At 58.5% G+C, this 21451-nt stretch overlaps 1 protein-coding gene across 1 annotated transcript in view; it reads left to right on the forward strand.

Moving 5' to 3' along the window:
• Positions 1–20191, forward strand: part of HMCN2 (hemicentin 2) — a 107576-nt gene extending 87385 nt beyond the window's left edge. The window contains exons 77-96 of the mRNA XM_075120309.1: positions 207–341; positions 1014–1148; positions 2010–2200; positions 2907–3120; positions 3925–4059; positions 4269–4459; positions 5150–5231; positions 5940–6209; positions 8180–8329; positions 10099–10236; positions 11471–11592; positions 11786–12023; positions 12286–12348; positions 13118–13240; positions 13891–14025; positions 15152–15280; positions 16060–16380; positions 17071–17190; positions 17970–18096; positions 18510–20191. Of these exons, the coding sequence (XP_074976410.1) occupies positions 207–341; positions 1014–1148; positions 2010–2200; positions 2907–3120; positions 3925–4059; positions 4269–4459; positions 5150–5231; positions 5940–6209; positions 8180–8329; positions 10099–10236; positions 11471–11592; positions 11786–12023; positions 12286–12348; positions 13118–13240; positions 13891–14025; positions 15152–15280; positions 16060–16380; positions 17071–17190; positions 17970–18096; positions 18510–18846 (3356 nt within the window). The 3' untranslated portion in view covers positions 18847–20191. The remainder of the gene's footprint in view (positions 1–206; positions 342–1013; positions 1149–2009; positions 2201–2906; positions 3121–3924; positions 4060–4268; positions 4460–5149; positions 5232–5939; positions 6210–8179; positions 8330–10098; positions 10237–11470; positions 11593–11785; positions 12024–12285; positions 12349–13117; positions 13241–13890; positions 14026–15151; positions 15281–16059; positions 16381–17070; positions 17191–17969; positions 18097–18509) is intronic.
• The last annotated feature ends 1260 nt before the right edge of the window (positions 20192–21451 follow it).

Consider the following 21451-nt stretch of genomic DNA (forward strand, 5'->3'; position numbering starts at 1 on the left):
AGCTCCAGAGAGGGAGGGTGGGAGGGGGAGGGGCCTGCGAGAGAGCGCTCCATCTGCTGGGACTGTGAAGGGGCATTAGGAAGTAGCCTGGCTTCCTGGACCTCTCCTGGTTACGACTGACCATAGAGCCCTGGAGGCTGGGAAAGCAGCCAGGTTGTACACTCTGAAGGAGCCAGCTCAGGCACCGTTCCCCGTCTTCACTGCAGAGTCCCCGGTGGTGAAGCCCCTGCCCAGCATGGTGCAGGTGAGGGTCAATGCTGGTGTGGTCTTGCCCTGTGAGGCGTCTGGGATCCCCCGCCCGGTGGTCACGTGGCAGAAGGAAGGGATCAGTATCCCAGCAGGTGAGCTGGGGTGCAGCTAAACCAGCCGAGCCCAGAACTGCCCCGCTGGTCACTGCAGCAGCCGGTCCATGCCTTCACCTCAGCAAAGCCCCTGGGAGGGGTTGGTGATGCTACTGGAACTTAGCACCCCGGGCGCTGCTGGGGGTGGCAGTGGCTTGGGCGACAAACAATCTGAGGACCTTCCAAATCCCCCATCCCCTCCTGCCCTAGATCCCTAGTTCTCACGGAACCTCTCCTGGCTGCAGCGCCGGGAGGCACTCCACTTGGTAGCCCTGTGCATCCCAGCACAGTGTCAGAGGGCAGCAGGGGGCACCGTGAGTCAGTTCAGTGGGAAATTAGGACAGCTGGTGATCCTAAAATACCCCTTGGCACATCTAAGGAGACATTAACCTGGGTATCCTTGCTAAAAGCCACCAAGAGTCATTAGACTCTGCCTCCACCTGCCGATTCAGAGGGTCCGATGGGTTCTTCACTTCCTAAGCTAAGCTGTTGTGTGCTACCTGGGAGGAGGCCGCATGTGATGCACGGAGGAAGCGGTCCCTGTGTATAGTCTGTCAGTCAGTCACTAGTGTGCTTGGGCCAGGGTTGTCTGACCAGTGGCCGGCCTTCCTGCTCTTGCTGTTCATTTCCGTCACATCCCTTTTCTCTCTGATCTTTGTTTCCTGGTGGCAGGAGCCGGTTTCAAGGTGCTCCCCAATGGGCATCTGCATCTGTCCCGGGCTTCTGAGGAGGATGCTGGGGTTTATCTGTGTGTGGCTCAGAACCCCTCGGGCACAGCGCTGGGGAAAACCAGACTGATTGTGCAAGGTAGGAGCACGAACGGGGACCCACGCCTCGGAGCAAACCCAGAGCCACATGTGAAACCCAGGGGGCTGTGCGTTATCCCGCAGCATGTGCTCTCCTGTTCCCCTGGGCCTGGCTGGAATGTCCTGTCTGACCTGGGGAGGTGGCGAGTATCTGTTACTAAAACCTCCATAGGGGGCCCAGGACCCAGTGTGTTTCCCAGCTTGATGTGGGATGCAGGGGTGGGCAGCAGAGCTTGGTCACCATTCTGGTCCCTTACAGGTGTTGGACAAGGAACGCTTTCTAGCTTTACGGTGCTCGGAGAAGAGGGCAGCGTGGCTGGATTGCGCTGTCTCCAAACCAGTGCCTGGGGGCCAAGTGTCACCATGTGCTGTTACTAGAGATGGGCTGAGCTGCAGCATTTGGGAGCTGGATCCACGTTTCCCCCAAGCACCCAGGATGTTCAGGTCTGGGTCTGAGGTAGCACAGGGGCCTGCTGGAAACGTAGAGCCTGGATCTGGGTGCAAAGCCAGGTGGTGTTTGGATCCAATGTTCTGGCTTGTGCCCCCTCCACTCTTGTGCTGCATTCGTCTCTGTGCACCATGAGGGAGAGCAGGGGGAGGTGTGAGGGGTTTGGCAGTACGCAGGGGCAGAGGGTAACAGAGGAGCACCATGCAGAGCGGCGAGGCTGGGGTGGGGTGGGGTGGAGTTCATTTACCAGGGGCTGGGCTGGCATCTCACTGCAGGGCACTTCTGCAAACTCAGTTATTCATTCAAAGCTGGATCACGCCTGGCATTCACTGGGAAGTAGCTGTGGGAGGGGGAACCCCGTCCGCTGAAATCGGATGAGGGATCCTTTGTCTCCCATTCTCTGTTTTTTCCCAGTGCCCCCAGTCATTGAGGCCAGCCGGCCGGAGCTGTCCATCCTGGAGGGCTTGCAAGTTCTCCTGCCCTGTGCGGCTCGGGGAGTCCCTGAGCCCAGACTCACCTGGTCCAAAGACGGGGTCCCGCTGCCAAGAATGGAGGGAAAATTCACCTTGCTGCCGTCTGGGGAGCTGATGGTGAAGGACTCCCAGGTAAGCAACCCAAGGGGGCAGTGTGTTTTCTGGTTTATCTGGGGCACATCCCATTTACTTCTCCCAGGTCTGCAGGCCCGTGATAGTAAAGGGATCTTGGGAAGAAGTGGCCTTGCAGTGTCACCCTGGGCTGACTGACGACATGTCCAGTGCCTCTTGTACTCTCAGGGGCTGGGAGGGCTGCAGGGGAAGGAGGGGAGAGCCGGGTCCCAGTTAATAGTGACTCCCACTGGCTGATTTCAGGACCTGCAGTCAAAGGCTTCTGAGCTTTGTGCCCCGTCCCCTTTGGCACCAGGTGGAGCTGCCTGGGGTTGCATGTGTGTCTGGGGGATGTTGATCACACAGGTCCCGCCAAGAGAAAAATTAACTTTTAAAACCAAGCACTGAATCAATCTGTGCACAAACACCACTTGAGGATGAGCCTAGTAGAGCTCTGCCCTGTCCCTGGCATGGCCTCCACACCGAGGCAGGGAGAGTGGGAACTGGCTGGACCCCTGACGTGCACACATACCCCCAGGGAAATCTCAGCCAGCTGGGTACTCTCGGGATCCTGAGGAGTACAAAGGACCCAGCTCAGAGTGGAGGATCAGCCCGTTGGCTGGAATGGAAAAGCACTCAGAATCCTTTGGGCTCGGTTCATTTGTGGGGTGCAGCGCCTCGCCCAAGGAGTGTCCCACTGACTTACTCGAACCTTCCCCCTTTGCAGGGTGGGGATGCCGGGACCTACACCTGCACTGCAGAAAACTCTGCTGGGAAAGCCACACTGCAGCTCCAGCTCTCCGTCCACGTCCCTCCTACCTTCACAGAGCAGCCAAGGGACCGGACGCTGAACAGGGGCGAGAGGCTGATACTTGGCTGTGTGGCAAAGGGGAACCCGATGCCCCACCTCACCTGGACGGTCAACAACAAACCCGTCAGAGGTCAGCTGGGCAAACTCTGCCACAGGAGTGGTGGGGGCTGGCATGGAATGAGGGGGAATTAGAACGGGGGAGGCAGAGAAAGAAGGCATGAGACCCCAGGTGGTGGGAGGGGTAAGAGAGCAGGTGAACAAAAGGAGAGTGACCTGGGGGCTGCACTGGTGTCTCTTAGAAAAGACCCCAGAGATCCTGGTAGCAGGGTGCAGACCTAGCTGTAGGTTATTGTGCAGAGCTGTGTGCAGGAGGGAGTGCAGTCGAGTGGTTAGAGCAGGGAGTCGGGGCTCCTGGGTTTTGGTCCGGGTTGTGACACTGGCTCTGTCTGAGTCACATGACTTCTCTGTGCCTCGGTCTCCCCACCTGTAACACGGGGCTAAGAAAACCCACTTCACAGGGGGGCAGGTTGCGAGACTTGCACTGTGAGCTCGCTGAGCTAGAGGCGGTGGAGAGGGACATGCTGCTATTTTCATCATCCCGGGTGGGCCTGCCCTCAGAAGAAGGCTCTGAAGAAGTGGAAAGGGTGGCCATTTTGTCCAGGTCCTGCCGTTCCTTCTGGGAAGTGAGGGGATCAGCCCTGGTCTGTGTCGCTCACTTTTCCCCAGGAACAGAAGGGAGAGCTGGACTCCAGGGCCTTCCAGCCCCTTCCCCATTCACCTTCCCCATTCACCCTAACTCTCAGGCACCAAGGGCTCCAGCATGCTGGTGGCGTGGCTGAGTTGGCAGGCACCTGCTTGCTCCATGGTACCATGCATTGGGGAGCTGTCTCCACTGTCTGCCCGCCAAACTGTCCCGTGTGGCTTCCCTTGGCAGCGGGCATCTGGGAGCAGAGAGGGCGGAGCACCCTGCAGAGGGAGGCCGTCACCAAAGAGGACAGTGGCACCTACATCTGCGTGGCCGAGAACGGCGTGGGGAGCATCAAGGCCATCGCGTTCGTCTATGTGAAAGGTACCTTGGCCGTGGGGGCGGCTCGCTCGTGGAGTGCTGAGAAGAGGGGGTCTGGTCTCAGCCTGGAATAGCACCTCTGTGGTCAGCAGACCCTCCTGCATCCACAGAGACCAGAGCATGGCCTGGTGTCTGAAGGCCCTGGCTGTTCCAGGAGCGCATAGCCCAGACCCAAGCAAGATTTTTGTCTCTAACCCATTCTCCTTCCCCAGAGGCTCCGGTCCTACGTGGCGAAGTCAGTGCCTACCAGGTGGAGCCCCTTGGGGGCAACGCCCTCCTGAACTGCGAAGCCCACAGCGACCCTGCCCCAGTTATCCACTGGAATAAAAATGGGCTCCCGCTGCTGGGCGGCCCCCACCTACGCCAGCTGCAGAACGGCTCGTTGGCCATCTATGGGACGGTGGTGAGTCCCAGTCCCAGCACTGGCTCCCTGTAGACGGGGGCTGAGGGCTGCAGGGGTGTGTGAGAAGGGGCTTGGGTTTCTTCCCTTTTCTCTCTATTCGTTTGTGCTGCCAGATTTTTCCTTCCCTCCTTTGAGTCTCATGGCTGGATTAGATTGGAGTGGGGGCTAGTGAATCTTGGAGCGTTCTGCATAGCAGAGGAGATGCTGCCTGGGAACAAGCAGGGTCAGCCACAGGGACTGGGCTCTCTGGACCCGTTCACCCAGTGGAGGTGTACTCGGGAGGTAACTTCTCCCTCTGTGGAACTAGTGCACTGATTTCTTCGCTGGGCCAGCCTCTCCTTTTGTTGCTGGGGGTTATGAGAGGGTCTAAAAAAATTCTTTCCTCTCTACCCTAACTCCGAACAGAAGCATTCTGTGTGAGGAGGGGCCGGCCGGCAGATAAGGCCCACGTTGATCTCCGGCGTCTGTCACTCAAGGGGAACCTGGAGAGGCCCTAGCTCCGGCTCTGCAGTCCTCTGCAAAGGCCCGATGGGGTGTTGCGTGTTCGCCACCAGTTTGTCTTAAAGATGAAGGGGCTTCAGTCTGCCCGATGTTATGCTAATTAGCTGTGCCCCTTGGACTCCTGGGAAGTTGTCAGTGCAGCCCTGCCTTGGGCAAGGTGGGTGATGCACCTGCTTTCCCTCCTCCCAGAGAGACGACGCGGGGCGTTACAAGTGCGTGGCAGAGAACGAGGTGGGCACGGTGGAGAAGGTGGTCACCCTCGCCCTGCGGAGTGAGTGTCCATCCACATTGGCAGCCTCAGTAGTTTAGTTTCATGGACGGTGTCGCCCTCATGCCTGTGGGGGGGGGGGGTTGGCGGTTGGTTTGCAGGGGAAATGGCCAAACTGGGTGTATCCTGCTTGATCAGGTCCCTGCCATTGCCCCAGGCCTTGGGCACTTGTGCACCTTGGTCCCTCCAGTTCTCTCCCTCTGGCACACAGTGACATAGTCTGCTGAGGCCTGACATGCTTTGGCCCAACTGGGTTATGTGCACAGGTGCTTGGTGGTGTGGGGGCCGCGGATATACGGGAGGTCAGACAAGGTGATCAGGTGTCCCTTCTGGCCTTAGACTCTCTGACTTTGTAACTGTCCTCAGGATGTGGGCAGAGGACTGAGATCAAGAAGAAAAAATGACAGAGTTGTCTAGTAACCCCACTGACTGAGAGGATCAGCCTCATAAAATCCCCCGGGGCCTCAGAAATCCAATGTGACTGTGTGTGAACATCTCTCTTGGAAGAGTCCGGGTTACATCTGAGAGAGACGCGAGTAACTGACCAGAAGCCCCTCAAAATAAGTATGGGTGGAGCTATCCCACCCCCTCTGAACTCTGGGGCAATTCAGAGCTGAATGTCAGAACGCCTATACTGGTCTCAGCTCCACTGAGCACTCTCGGACTCGTAGGGTGCTGCACTGACCAGGTGGTTACCCCCCTGTGTTCTAGGTGCCCCTGTGTTTAGTGTGAAACCTCAAGACGTGGCTGTGAGTGCTGGGGAGAGGGCAATGCTGCACTGCCAGGCTACTGCAGAGCCAGCCCCCACAGTGGAGTGGACCCGGGAAGAGAAACCCCTCCAGGAGAACCACCGAGTCCAGATTCTAGCCAACTCCACGCTGCTGATCAGCGCCGTGGAGGAGAGAGATGTGGGGCTGTATGAATGTGTTGCACGCAATCTGATGGGATCCTCGGTCGTCCAGGCCTTCCTAACGATGCGAGGTATGCGCCCCATGGGCTGGAGATCCTGCGTGAAACGGGGGGAGTCTGTTAGTGCCCTCTACCCTCTCCGCACACCACAGGGGAGGACTGGTCGCTGGGAGGGCAGCAAGGCTGCGGGGGTTAAGCAAATAGAACCATATTGGCTGTAAGTTCTATTTCCCCCGCCCGCCCTAATGGACGGGCACTGGGCAGGCTGGGGCAGTTGGTCCAGATGCTCTCTGCCCTGTGGAGGGGGCTGTGGCCAGCACACCTACTCCTGTGTCCACTTGTCCCCTCAGTCCGGCGGCAAGGCCTGCGCAGGGGAGGATGTGGCGGTGGAGCTATGCTCGCCCCATCAGTGCCCTGGTACGAAGCACAGCTCTGAGAAGTGCCTCTCCCCCTGTGCATGCTGGGGGCAGGCTCCGGCCTGAGGGACATTGGCCAGTGGGAAGGGAGGATCCCTGCAAAGCTGGGAGCTCCCCGACCTGGTTTCTCTTGGCCTGTCTGGGGGTTTTACAGCAGGATTTCAGTCAGATGGGAGCTGTAATGTGTATGTAGCATCCAAGTGGAGTTTGCAGATGTGTATGGAGGGCCCTGTGCCCCACTGAGCGCTCCCATGAGAACATGGATGCTAATAGCAGGGGCCTTTGTCTATCAAGTGGGTTCGCCGTTTCCCAGACTGGGGCAATGGGCCATTGAGGCTGGTCTCCTGTCTCCACCAGTGGCCAATCCTGGATGCATAAGACGGAAGGAATATTCCACCTCTCCTCCTTTGCAAACACAATAAAGCAGCTGGGGTGAGGAGGAAGTTCCTGGTTCCACCTGCTGACAGGTGAAGCGTTAGGACTCATAGTTGTGCTGCTGCACCAGCCCTTACCCTGGATACCCTGTCTGGTGTAACGCAGGCATTATGCTTATTCCTATAAATATCTAATTTGCTCCCTCTGTAGCATCCTGCAGCACTGAGTTGCACAGGTTAACGATGTGCTGTGTCAAGATGTACTTCCCTAGTGATCTGTTTTAAACCATGTTGCCTTGTAATTTCATTGGTTCTTCCCGTCGTTGTCCTGTACTGAGTGGAATGGCACCGAGAGGTGGGGCAACGGACCTCTATGCCCCTCTTTGTTTGATATCCTGCCGCCTCTCCCTGTACCCTTCTCCTTTGCAAGCGAATAGCCCTGGGGTGGAGCTGGGGGAATCTCGAAGCTGCATTTAAGCCCCTGAGCCACGAAGCCTCAATGAAGGCTTGCATACCCGGCTCCTCCACCCCACAGCAGGCTGGTCTTCCCCATTTGAGTTTTACTGGATCTATCCTCAGTGATTTGATTCTTTTGTCTCGGGAGACCTGCTAAATGCCCAGGCCTGGTGATGTCGGCTTTTTCTCGGTGAACAGATTGAAGAGCCAGATGAGACAGTCATGCGATTAGGCAGAGGAAGTATGCGGCAGTGCCTGGTGCATCCGTCTGATTAGCAGTAATAGGGGTGCTCTGGCACTGCCCAGATGCTTTACAGGAAGAGCAAATGAAACACGCTGCAGAGAGAAACCCAGGCCAGAGATGGTTGTGTGCAGCACAGAGAGCAGCCTGAATGGGACCGTGTGAGACCATGCGGGTGGCTGTGCATGTGTATTAGCCTGTGGGCAGGTGCAAGGATGTGGCTTGTACAGAGATCATCCAGATTAGTCCTGTGGAGCTGTGAACCCCAGCTGCCCTAGGAGATGACTCCCTCTGCTCCAACCGTGACAAACCAACACTGGCCTGACCTGTGCCCGGCAGCTGGTGCAGCAGTGTATTGCAGCAGAGGGCAGAGGGCTCCTGCAGGCCAGGCTCCGGCTGCCCATGGTAGCTGGGCACCAGAAATGAAGTGGTGCAGGAGGGGAGATGGGGATTAATGGCTCGCTGGCCAAGTGGGCCATCTGCCCACCAGCTTGGGTCTTGCTGTGCAAAGTGTGGGTCTCCCCCACTCATTCCGCCCTGTTCCCCTTCCCTCAGGAGAGCCCCTCAGAGTCCGGGGCAGTCTGATCGGCATCATTAATGACCAAGAATTTGGCATTGCCTCTCTGAATGCCAGTGTGATGGAGGATCCCCGCTCTGGCACGGCCACCATATGGAGCAGCATCAGGAATATCCCACCAGCTGTCGGTGCGTGACACCCCGGGGATGCATCTTGCGTCCGTTACACCTACTACATGGCAAGAAGCCGGATGTAAATCTGGGTGAAATACCCACTGCACAGTACGCTTGCCTGTAGTGTGAGGGGCATGGAGCGACTTAGCCGTGCGGTATTTTTTTACCAGCTCTAGTGGGATGTAGTGGATAAATGCTGCTGATCCCACTCGTACACGTATGTAACCCGTTGTCTGTGCCCTGGCTAGGTAACCCATCCCAGGATTTAGGGAGACCTCTAGTAGCACAAGCTGCGTCTAGTCTGGGAGCTGGAGACCCGGGAGAACCACAGGACCGGTCTATCCCCCTTTACATTCACATACCTGAGTCCTGTCTGCCCCCCCCAGCCCCGGCCTGGGACAATGCAGTACCCGCAGTGCCCCGCGGTATGCTAACCTAACCGTGACTGTGCCTGCCAGGCACCTATCGGGGTGTGGTTCTTCAATGCCCCTCTGGCACTTGGCAGCCAAAGCTCGTTTTGGGCCTCGCTCAGCGCAGGGCTGAGTGGGTGCGGTACAGCCTGGGGAACGCTGTTGGGAGCTGAGGAAGGAGTCTGGAGGGTGAGGCGCGAGGTGGGTTTGCTTGAATTGAGGAGCTGGTCCGATCTTCCTGCCTGCCTGCTCGCCGCACTCCAAACGCAGCAGTCACCCCAGCTCTCTGTGCTTTCCCTCTGGATTGGGCACTGGTGGGCCCGCCGCTGGAATCGTGCTTCCGGTTCTGGGGCCCACAAGTCAAGGAGGATGTTGATCAGTTGGAGAGGAGTCAGAGAAGAGCCATGAGAATGATTAAAGGATTAGAAAACTTGCGTTCTAGTATTAGACTCCAGGAGCTCAATCTATTTAGCTTACCAAAGAGAGGGTCCAGGGGAGTGACTTGATGACAGTCTGTAAGTACCTACATGGGGAACAAATATTTAATAGTGGGCTTCTCAGTTTAATAGAGGAAAGTATCACATGAGCCAATGGCTGGAAGTTGAAGCTAGACAAATTCAGGCTGGAAATAAGATGTAAATTGTGAACAGTGAGAGTAATTAACCATTGGAACAATTTCCCAAGGCTCGTGGTGGATTCTCCATCGTTGCCCATTTTTAAATCAAGACAGGATAGTTCTCTAAAAGATCTCCTCTAGGAGCTATTTTGGGGCTTTCTCTGGTCTAGGTCAGACTAGATGATCACAATGGTCCCTTCTGGCCTAGGGATCTAAGCTTGCGACTCCCTTGGTGGGTTCCTCGGGTGCTGTTGGGGAGGGAGCTGCTCCTAACAGGATTTTCATGGAAGGGATCTGGGGGCTGAGTTATGGGGGAGCCTGACCCATCACCGAGAGGCCTTTTGCCTTGGTATGAGAAGGTCTGAGTGCCCTCTTCGGTGACTAGTGGGAGCAGTAGGTGCTTAGCACCTCTGACCCCTGGGGCACAGGGCTAGCAGGGCAGGAACTCCTGAGTGCTCACCCAGATACAGACGGGAGTCTCCCATGTGAGCAGAACAGGCTTAGTACCTCCCTGGGATGAATGGCTCCAGACTGTTTGGTGCTGGGAGTGCCATGCTGGAGTAGGATCATGATTCTGATTCTGCTGCCCCAATAAGGACCTTTGACCACAATTTAATTGCTAAGGCCAGTGTGACCGATGCACTGGGTGGGGAGCTGGCTGGGATTCCGGGGCGCCTCTCCCCAGAACGCACAGCTACTCCTCAGGAGAGCCCTGACTGAGATGGGACTGACCCTCGTGCCCTTCGTGAACCTCCCAGGGCCGCTGATGAGAGTCCTGGTCACCATCATTGCTCCGATCTATTGGTCCTTTGCACATCAGAGTGGCAGCACCAGGAACGGCTTCTCGCTGACCAGTGGTGTCTTCAGGCAGGAGTCGCAGGTGGAGTTTGCCACAGGTGAGGAGGCAGGCATGTGTGTCCTACTGAGAGCCAAGGGAGGGCGGCAGAGATCATGGTGCAGGAGTCTGTGTGGGAGCCTTGTTGTTAGGGAGGTTCCCTTAGGGCTGGGTGGGAGGTTTGGCATCAGTTGGAACAGACGGCCTGGGACGATGATCAGGGTGACATCCGTGGCATGTCTCAGTCAGCAGAAACGTTCCGTCAGCCACCCAGAGAGCTAGGTATCACCCATAGCTCATAAGGAGGGTGGATTGGGGAAGGAAACCCTGCACTGCTCATTTCTCACCCGGGGGGGTCAGATAATAATAAATACCTGCCTCTTACACAGGGCTTGGCATCAGTAGATCTCAAAGACAGGCAGTATCATTATCCCCATTTTACAGCTGAGGAAACTGAGGCACAGAGGGGCAGTGGCTTGCCAAGGTCACCCAGCAGGCCAGTGGCAAAAATGGGCATTGAATCCAGGGATCCTGAGTCCTATCCTTTAGGTCACTTTGCAGGGAGTTCCTGGAGACAGGCTGGTGACCACTGCATGCTGAGGTTGTGCAAAACGTTCACAGCAAAACCCAAGCCCCCAAGGAGTGCTGCCTGGGTTCTGGTTTTGTTGTGTGCTAGCCATCTCCACCGCGGTGCCTGAGGCGTCTGGGGTGGCTCGTGAGCCTTTGGAGCAGGGCTGTGTCCCAGCCTGAGTGACCCACCTCTGCTTTAGGGGACCAACTTTGGCACAAAACCCAGTGAAATTTGTGGCTTCAGCCCCACACTAGTGAAAACTGACCCCTTGGCCTGAATTCCAGATGGGGGCTCCGGGTTCACTGGAACCCCAAGGGAAACAGGACGTTTGGTGTCTAGGCATCTGGAGGGAATAGAATGAAGAGCTGTTTGCAGGGCTCCCAGCCAGGCAGGGCAGCTCATTTCAGTGCCAGCCTTACCGAGCCCTTCCTAAGAGCCAGCGATGGGGCGTGGTGTTTTGCTGGGGTGGCCTGCGGTGCTCTGCAGGGAGCCTTGTGTCTGCACAGCGAGTTGCTGGGGTCAGAGACAAGCCTGCAGATGCAAATACTCCCAGGTTTAAAAGTTGGCTTCGACATCTTGAAATTTGCTGCTGGCCCCATCCAGAGCCCAGATCTGGGCCCTTTGCAGCCTGGCTGAGCCCCGGGGCTGTCTGAAATCATCGTGGGCTGGATCGTTAACTGGTACGGAGTTGCTGACCCCTGCTTGCCGCCCCTTGTTGCTGCAGGGGAGCTTCTCCAGATCACGCATGTCGCCCGAGGCCTGGACGCCGGTGGGGCTCTTCTCTTCGACGCTGTGGTCAACGGGTTTGTGCCGGAGAGCATCGCAGAGGCTGCTGTGCTTTTCCAGGTCAGTAGGAGCTCCGGGACACCGCCCTCGCCACCTTCTTCTCTGCCCAGCAGCCCCCGCCAGCACCTTGGCAGTGCCTGTTCCTGCCCACAGTGACAGCCAAGGGCACAACAGGAGATCCCCGCTGCCACAGTCCCTCGTCCCGGTGAGCCCCGGTGCCTGAGTGTCCCATCTCCCTCTTCCCCCCACCCAGGATTTCAGCGAGCGCTATGTGCAGACAGGGGCCGGGCAGCTGCACGTGGAGTCTGTGCAGAGCTACTTGCAGGACGGGCTCCCGCTTCAGATCCACCGCAACCACAGCATAGAGTACAATGCTGCCCTGGGTCGGCAGCCCTCCCTGGTGCAGCACGTCCAGGCCAGGGCCGTCACATCCTCCTTCAACCCGGCCTCTGAGGAGCTCCTCTTCCAGCTCAGCTCCTCCCTCCACGCAGGTAACAGGAGAGCAGCTGTCTTCTCCGGGTGAGTGTGGCCCACTGACAGCCCTGGAGTCAGAGTCCACGGGCCGGACGGTGGCAGGACAAGCTTCTCCCAGTCTGCCCTGCTCCCCAGGATGAGAGAGGGAGGCCGTTCCCCGTTGGCGTACCTGGGAGCTGGGTGATGCTGTGCCGAGGGCTCCTGTCCCCCGTGCTCCCCACGAGCCCTGCCTCACTGAGGTGCTGACGGGGCTCTCTTGCCTTCTTGTCTTTGTCACAGAGGCGAACGGAGAGCAGTGCCCGCAGGGGTTTGCACTGGGCCCGCAGCAGCTGTACTGCATAGGTAAGCGCCATTCCTGAGGGGTGGGCCATGTGCTTCCCTCAGGCTGGGGCCCGTTCTCCATCCCTGCTCGACGCCAGGGTGTCTTCAGTGTCTGGTGTCCCCGGGGGTGCCGCGGCCCTGTAATTCCCAGTGCGGCTAGACGTCGGCATGCTGCCTTTCATTGAGCTAGCCTGCTAACAACAGCAGTGTTGGTGCAGGTGGCAGGCTGGGCTGGCCACCCCAGTTCAGTCCTGCCCCAGGGCTGCGCCTGCCTGCGCCCGGGCTGCTCTTTTCAGCAGACTAGCTGGCGCTTGTACATCTACCCAGCACCGGCTGCAGTTGACCTCCAGCTCCAGTGCGGCCATCCCCTCCCCCGGCTGCTGGAGGCCCTGTGTGCACTGGCTGGGAGAGGCTCTGGCACCCTGTGGCTGGCAGAGGCCATTACTAGATGTGCAGACCTGGGAGCCGTCCCAGCCAGGGTGAGGAGAGGTGCTGCATGGGGGCAGGAGGGGAGGTTGGAGCACATGCTGCAGTCTGTGCATGCAGCCTCTGTGCTCTCCCCCCAGCAATGGCAGCTCTCCAGAGGCAGTTACCCAGGGCCTGGTTTCTGCTTCCCCGCTGCCCTGGGGTGATCTCCGGGTCAGTAACCTCTGCTGAGGTGCCTCTTCCCCGGCAGTCGTGGCTTCGCCTGGCTCGGTGCTGAGGGTGGGGGCAGCAGAGGCGTACCTGGCCCGTGCTACCCCAGGCTCTTGCTGGGAAGGGACGGTAACTCCTTTTCCCTGCATCCCAGATCGGAACGAGTGTGCAGCTGCGAAGAGCCCTTGTTCCCATGCCTGCCACAACTCCGTGGGCAGCTTCTCCTGCGCCTGTCCTGCCGGATACGCCCTGGTGCCGGATGGCAGGGAGTGCAGAGGTAAGGAAGGGGCTACCCTCCAGCTTCCCTCCCCCCCCAACATTGGCCTGACCTCCCGGGGAAGCTGCAGGCCCAGGACAGGACAGCCTCTGGGTGTGAGCACAAGCAATTCACCCTCGCTGCATGGGGGCAAGCAATCCCAGGCGGAAGGATCTCCAGAGCCTCCTTAGGTGAGGGAGGGGATGCCCCCTCTGCCTTCTCCCCAGAGCGAGGAAGGCCCCTTTCCCTGGGGCTGGTGGGTGCCCATGGGAATATCAGGAGGCTGGAGACAGGAACACGTGCAGGTCTGGCCCTGGGAGCTCCCTTGGGGAACATAGCAGGGGGCTGCCCCATAGACTAGTCCATCCTTCTTCTCTGGACGTCTCAGGGGGAAAGACCCCCCCCCCCCACCCAGCGCGGGAATGTCTGTGCACCCTGCTGGGCCAGAGGTCGAAGGGCACGGTGGCTGGGGGTCCTAGGATGCTGTGAAGCAGCCATTGGCAGTTTCATCGATGCTACCCAACGGGAAGGAGACCGGCAGGAGGCCTCCCTGCAGAGAGGGGGGCAGAGGGTTTCTTTTGGAGGTGACCTGGCCCCAGAAGCCCCCCTGCTGCCAGGCTCCATGGGCGAGGGGGTGAGGCAGCTACACTGACGGTCGGCTCTCTCTGCAGATGTAGACGAGTGTGCGCAGGGCACCCATGCCTGCCGCCCGGAGCAGCAGTGTGCGAACCTGGCGGGAGCCTATCGGTGTCTGACGCACTGCAGGGCTGGCTTCCGGCCGGCCGTGGATGGAGTGGGGTGTGAAGGTAATGGCCCCTGGGCTCTCCTGCCCGGCCCATGGGGAGGGACATCGCCTGGCTCGCACTCCTTCCCTAAGGCTCTCCAGCGGGGCATTCCAGCCTGTGCCGGAGGCTGGATGAACAGCCCAGGGATGAGTCCTCTGCCTTGTGGGACGGGGAAGCTGCAGGGCCAGCTCCTCCCATCCTGCCCCACCTGGGGTCCCCCTTAGCGGAGAGGGGAGTTAGTCTCAGTGAGCCCAGCCAGGGAGCCCTCGATCGGCCCCGTGCTCAGTACAGGCCAAAGCGGATCAGGAGGCTGGACACAAGAGGGGTCCCAGGCAGTGACAAGGGGTCAGTGGTCTCCTGGAATCTCAGCCCATGATGCACGAGGAGGGGCCATGGCTTTAGCTCAGGGGTGGGCAAACTTTTTGGCCTGAGGGCCACATCGGGGTTGCGAAACTGTATGGAGGGCTGGGTAGGGAAGGCTGTGCCTCCCCAAAGAGCCTGGCCCCCGCCCCCTCCCACTTTCCACCCCCTAACTGCTCCCCTCAGAACCCCCTACCCATCCAACCCCCCTGCTCCTTGTCTCCTGACCGCCCCCTCCTGGGCCCCCCCTGCCCCGCCCGGGACCCCACCCCCTATCCAACGCTCCCTGTCCCCTGAGTGCCCCCCTGACCCCTATCCGCCCCCCTGACCCCTATCCACACCCCTGCCCCCTGACAGGCCCCCCAGGACTCCCACGCCTATCCAACTGCCCCTGCTCCCCATCCCCTGACTGCCCCCCCCCGAACCTCGGCCCCATCCAACCGCCCCCTGCTCCCTGTCCCCTGACTGCCTTCCAGGACCCCTGCCCCTTACCCAACCCCCCCGCTCCCCGCCCCCTTACCATGCTGCTCAGAGCAGCAGGAGCTCGCAGCCCCGCCGGAGCCAGCCACGCCACCCGCACTGCCCAGCAGGAGCGGCGGGCCAGAGCGCTGGTGGTGTCGCTGCGGGGGAGGGGCCGGGGGCTAGCCTCCCCGGCCAGGAGCTCAGGGGCTGGGCAGGATGGTCCCGCAGGCTGGATGTGGCCCGCGGGCCATATTGCCCACCTCTGCTTTAGCTGCTGTGTGGGGACTTGCTCGCCGGGGGACCTCTCCTCTCGTTCTCCCCACAGATCTGGACGAGTGCGCGGAGGGATCCCACGCCTGTCGCTACAACCAGATCTGTGTGAACACCGTCGGCGGGCACCGGTGCACGTGTCCCCGCGGTTACAGGACCCAGGGCACCGGCCGACCCTGCTTGGGTAACACAGACCTGCCAGCCTTTGCCATGCAATGAGAAAAGCAGGGAGAGGTAGCATTTCTGCTGGTTCGAGCAGGAGAGTGGGGGTGGGCCTCAGGACTCCTGGGTTCAATTCCAGACTCCGATACTGACTCGCTCTGTGACAAGTCCGGAGACGGGTCTCGAGCCCCCAGGTGGCTGCTGGAGTAAGGCAGCTAGTTCTCTCCCGACACAGCTCTCCTCTGCCCAGTCCCTTTCATGCTGTCACCTGTAGAGGGAGCCGCCTGCTCTCCCGCTGCCCAGCGAGAGCGCCCCCTGGTGAGAGCAGGGGGGAAGGAGAGTTGCCAGGCATGGATCTGGGGGAGGCTGCCAGTGAAGCTTCAAACCTTGCAGGAGGCGGGTGTTTGGGTGCAGGGGGTGGTGGGTGTGAATGCTTTGCGCTGGACCTTGTCCCCTGCCCTTCGCCTCAGGATCATTCATTAACCCTTACAAGCCTTCTGTGGTGGTGGGAATCAAGAAGTGTTATCTTCACTTCGTAGGTGGGGATACTAAGCTGTAGCTGGTGCAGTGACTTGTTCAGGGTCACGCAGCATGTTAGTGGCAGAGCCAGGAATAGAAACCCAGGAGTCCTGACTCCCGGTTCCCCCCACTCTAACCAGGAGACAACTCTGCTTCCCAGAGCCAGGGAACAGAGCCCAGGAATTCTGGGTTCCTATTTCCTGCTCTAGCCATTAGCCAGCGCGGCTTCTGCCCCAGAAAGCTGGGCTCTGTTACTCACGCTGGCTTTTCTCTCTGTATCAGACATAAACGAATGCCAACGGGTACCTCCGCCATGTGCTTTCCAGTGCCGCAACCTCCAGGGCAGTTACAGATGCCTGTGCCCACCTGGGGAGGCCTTACGTGGGGATGGCAAGTCTTGTGCTGGGCCGGAGAAGGCAGGAGGGAACGTGACGCGTGTCAGCAACAGAAGGACCCGTCTGCAGTGGCTCAGACCAAGTGGCCGATCGCCCGGGGGAGGCTATTACACCTGGTTCTCCTTCGGCCAGTCTGGTAACGCCCTGAGCCCCGGCAGCCAGGCCCAGTGCCCGTCAGGATTCACCAGGCGCAATGGACTTTGCACTGGTAAGGCCACGTGCTGCTGACCCTTGTCACTCCAGAGAGGGGGAGCCTTGGAGCGATGCAGCTGGAACAGGCCCAACTCCAGCCTAGCTGGGGGACAACTGAAAGCTTGCGGCACCTGCTGGCTGCCTGGGGGGGCAGGGGTTGGTGCCATCAATCCAGTTCCCGATGAACAAGTGTCCGTGTTGCAAAAGCCGCTGGTGCAAGCAGGCGCTCTGCGTGCCAGCATCGACAGAGAGGTTGTGGGCTGACAGAAGGGTCATGCAGGATCTGGGTGCCCACCAGGGCCTAAAGGGAATAGCCCGTCTTATAACCCACTCTCCTCACTCCTACTTCCCTTCTTCCTCCCCACTGTGCCAGCCATTCTGTGGCTCTACCTGCTCCCCCATACAATTGGTCTCTCTGGGGCCGAGGCCTTTGGTCCCCCATGGGGCTGGAGTGGGGCTTCCCTGGGCCACATCTCCCCCGGAGGGTGGGTAAATGGGAGCACTTGCCGGGGCCTTACGCCTTTGCAGGGTTGTTTCAATGGCACTGTGCACCATGGTGGCTGTGCATTGAAGGCATAGGGGCAGGGTCATGCTGCATGTGGGGCTGGGGTTGCCCCTCGGGGTTGGGGGTGGAGGGCACAGCAGTGCATTGCAGTGTGCCGGACTCGGAATCTCTCCTCTCTTCCCCTCCCTTCTCTTTACACAGATCTTGACGAATGTCAGGTGCGGAACCTGTGCCAACACGAGTGCAGGAACACGGAGGGCAGCTACCAGTGCTTATGCCCAGCTGGCTACCGGCTGCTGCCCAATGGGGAAACCTGCCGGGGTCAGTGCGTGCTGTTCAGGAGTCGGTTACATAGCGTGTGTGTCCGTCCATCCCTCCCTGCCACTTCGATACTGTAAGCCCTAATCTCCCTTTCTAAAGCCTGGATTTCACATCTGTCTCTGGCTGCGCCAGCAAAATCCCCACCCAGCTGCCAGGCTCCCCACAGTGCCTGCATTGGTGCTGCACTTCTCATCTCCCAAGCAAAGGGGCATCATTGTAGGGAAGTCAACGGAGCTAGGCCAGGGCCGGATCTGGCCCATTAAATTCCTACACCTCACAAATGGCGCTCGCAGCTTAGTATCACTGCCACCAATCCATGGAGCAGGAAACAGAGGTGATGTGACTTGCCCAAGGGACACACTGCATGGTGGTGGCAGAGCCAGACTTAGAACTTGGGACCTCCTGGTGCCTATGCCTGGCCTCAGGCCACTAGTCCACAGGGCCATGGTCCTCCTGCCCCCTCTGCCAAGCCATTGCTCAGGAATTGCTGTGGCGCTCCTGTGTGGCTCTGTTACTTCCTGGACCCATGTGCAGTATGGTCATGCACGGTCTGCTTTGGGGGCATGTTAGTAACTGGGTGGGTGCCCTGGGCGGGTGCCTGCTGCCACCAGACTCTGCAGCTCACCCAGCAGGTAAAATGGAGGAGCTCTCCAGGGCGCAGCTGCTCACCTGAATGCACAGAGGGGTGTGATACAACGAGCAGGATCCCCCAGCAGCAGAGCCTGGGCCCCGTTGAGCACCTGTCTGTCCTCACTCCCCCCCTCCTTTCTCCTCTGCAGACATAGATGAATGTGCAGAGAGGAGGATTCACTGCAACCCGAGCCAGGTGTGCTTTAACACGCGGGGAGGCTCCCAGTGCCTGGATACGCCCTGCCCCACAGGCTATAGGAGAGGCTCCAGCCCAGGGTAAGGTGGGGAGGGGGGGAGAAGTTCTTTTGGAAGGGGGTTGTACCCAAGTGGGGCAGCTGTTCCTCTTCTCCTGGCGTGACCAACCTGCCAATGCTCTTCTCAGCTCTGCTGCCAGGTTGTGGGGGTGGTCAGGTCCTGGGTGTAACACCAGTGGGCCTGGACTGGCACATGTCCATTTCAGTACATTAATGATATTTAGCACTTTGAAGAGTTAAAGTGCTGAGACTTGCCAAGTCTGACCCTCCCCCTGCCCTTTCCCTGGTGGGGGAACTGAGGCACAGACTGGCTCAGTGACTTGTCCAAGGCTGTCCAGGCTTAGAACCCAGGAGTCCTGGCTGCTAGCCCGAGGCTCAGATCATGCTGCCGCTCCTCACCGCTCTCACCCACGTCCTCTGCCCGTTCTCGTGCAGAGTGTGCTTCCGCCGCAGCCCTGGAGGCCCCTTCACTCTGCAGTACGAGCTTCTCACGCTGCCCTTTGGCATCCCGGCTGGCCACGACGTTGTCCAGCTCACTGCCTCTTCCCAGGGGAGCCTCCTGCAGAACCGCACTGTCTTCACTCTGCTGGAACAGGGCCCGGGCAGCCCCTTCGCCCTCCGGGACGAGAGAGGCCGGGGGGTCCTCTCCACACTGCACCCACTCCACACTGCCGGCGTCTATCGGCTGAAGGTGCAGGCCCTGGCTCACGGCGAGCAGCGGGCACGGAGCGTCTTCCTCATCCTCATTTCCGTCTCACCCTACCCCTACTAATGGCAGCGAGGGGGCGCTGGGAATGGGCAGAGGACGGGAGAAGATGCTGATCCCACGCCCCAAACCCCACCAGACATTGTCTCCTTCTCCTTCTGTTCCTGATTCCATCTCCCGTACGTGGCATCAGCTCAGTCTGACATGCGCTTCTTCCTTTGTCCCCTGTGTGTCTCCCTAGAATCCCCAAGCCCCATTGCCTGCCATCAGTTCAGTGCCCTGCAAGAGGTTCCCCATGATCCTGTAAAACTCCCCTCCCTTGGCTCCCAGCTAGGGTGGCCAACCCTCCTGGATTGTCCCGGAGTCTCCAGGAATTAAAGATTAATCTTTAATTTAAAGATGGTGTCACGTGATGAAACCTCCAATATGCCCAACCAATATTTGGCAACCCTACTCCCAGCCCTATGGCTCAATCCCTTGGTGAGTGAAATTGCCTTGACCCCGTGGGATGGTGCCAAGGCAGTTTGGAGGCCTGCAAATGCTGACCTCTCGTTGTCTGGACATTGTACCCATCACCTCACCTACTAGCTCAGCAGAGGAGCATGGGCTTGAGGCCCTGGTTCATCCAGTGTTCAGCAGTGGTGGAGGGGTGAGGGGTTGTAAACATCAGGTGCTATTAGTCTCTTGCAACATGGGGTTGTCCTTGGACCTGCTATCACGTGCGGCTTTTAAGCAAACAGAGCTGCCTACATGGTCTTGAGGGCAATCAGAGCTGAGATACCGAGAACCTGGGAGGGGAAACCGCCCCAGCGGCTGTTAATCTCCTTGGCTTTTGGCTCTCAGGTGGAATCACGGAGCCTGTGACTCGCCTGAGACAGACACTGGAGACACCAGGCCATTACTGTTCTTTTCCATTTGTATCGGGGTAGCACCTAGAGACCCCATCTGAGATCACAGCCCCATTGCTCAAGGGTGGGAGAGGAAATGGAGGCCCAGAGAGGTCACCAGCAGATCAGTGCCCATATCAGGGACAGAACCGCAGGTCTCCTGAGTCCCCATCCCGTGCCCTGTCCACGCATTGAGTGCTCAGGTGCATACTGCTCGGAGAGCTGAGATGCACATTGCAGCTCTGGAAGTGGTGCAGAGGTTTGCTAGCGTTGCACAGGTCCGGTAGCCATCCCGAGGCCAAGCACACACTGCACAGTGCTGGGTGAGGCAGATGTTTAAAAAGCCACCGAGCTGATGTGGGAGGCCTGGGAAGGGAGTTCCAGGGCTGAAGGGTTTGTTGCTAACCACATATTAAAAGGTTAGTTCCCTCATGGTCAGTCTTTGTTATAATCAAACTGGTTTCTCGGCACACTTATTTATTTCTGGTTTTGTACCAAATAAAGATGATTTTGTGAGTAAAACAGTCATGTTGTTTGAGGGCATCGTCCTTCTGCACTGCATGATGGCGCTTCAGATTTCGGACTGGAGCTTGGGGCCTGACTCTGCTCTCAGTCCCAGCAACCAGCTGTTGCTGAACTCAGTGGGGCAGGATCTGACCCATTTTCTCATTCGTATCCTCCATTCCAGGCATCCCCATTGGCTTTGGAGATTACGATGGTAATAACACCACCTAGTGCCTATACAGTGCTTTTCATCTGTAGATCTCAAAGCGCTTTACAATGGAGGGCAATGTCATCTGTCTCCATTTTATAGATGGGGAAACTGAGGCACAGGGAGGTGAGTGACTTGCAGTGCTTAATTTGTAATGATAGCGGTGCCGGGGCTCAAGCAATTTTTATTTTTTATGTTCATAACTGATGCAGCAGGCCTAGAGGTGCTGGGGCTGGGAACTGCCAAGCCTAGAGGTGCCAAGGCTCAGCCCTGGCATGAATTAAGCCCTGATGACTTGCCCAAAGTTATTCACCTGTGGCAGTGACAGGGCACCAGTCGTCGCGTATCTCACAGCTTGATCCTGTACTACTGAAACCAATGAGAGCTGTGTCAGTGACCGCGGTAGATGCAGGATCAGGCCCTAGGTGCAGTTATAACCTCAGGGTGGGAATAAGCTGCAAGAACAGATGGGATCTGGAGATACAAAGATCCTCTCTCCTTTCAGTGATCTTTATCTCTGTTTCTGGAGAGGGCCCCCACGTCAGGTCAGAGGGCGCAGGGCTGTTTGCTCACAGTGCTGGTGGCACTGACTTCTGCACTAGCTGTGTGCTCAGCACCAGCGAGGGGGAGCTGGGTCCTGTGTAGAGGTGACCTGCGATGGTTATTCGAAATAACTGGGTTTGTGTGATGGAGCAAGAGTATCCTCCCCACTTCTTGTTTGTTACCTTAGCAATATCAGGAGCACACAGACAGTTCAGCAGAAGGAGTTCCTGCTCTGGGGACCTCTTAGGATCATCAAGGGGTCAAGTTGGGACCATCTGAATGAGGGAGCTCCCCATAAAGAGAAGGTGTTTGGACATCTCATACCTACCCAGAGAGCGCGCTCATTGTGGGCCTGATCCCCACTCATTTGAGTCAATGGAAAGATGCCTGTTGGCTGCGGCAGTATCGGCTCAGGCTCCAGAAGAGACAGGATGCCTGGAAATTGCACACAGGACGATAGAGCGTCCATGGAGGTTGGCTGGGCCAAGCCCTGGGGTGAAGGGGCTGCAGGGAAAGACCAATCCCTGCA

This window comes from Caretta caretta, chromosome 16 (assembly GCF_965140235.1).
Source record: "Caretta caretta isolate rCarCar2 chromosome 16, rCarCar1.hap1, whole genome shotgun sequence".
Taxonomy (NCBI): domain Eukaryota; kingdom Metazoa; phylum Chordata; order Testudines; family Cheloniidae; genus Caretta; species Caretta caretta.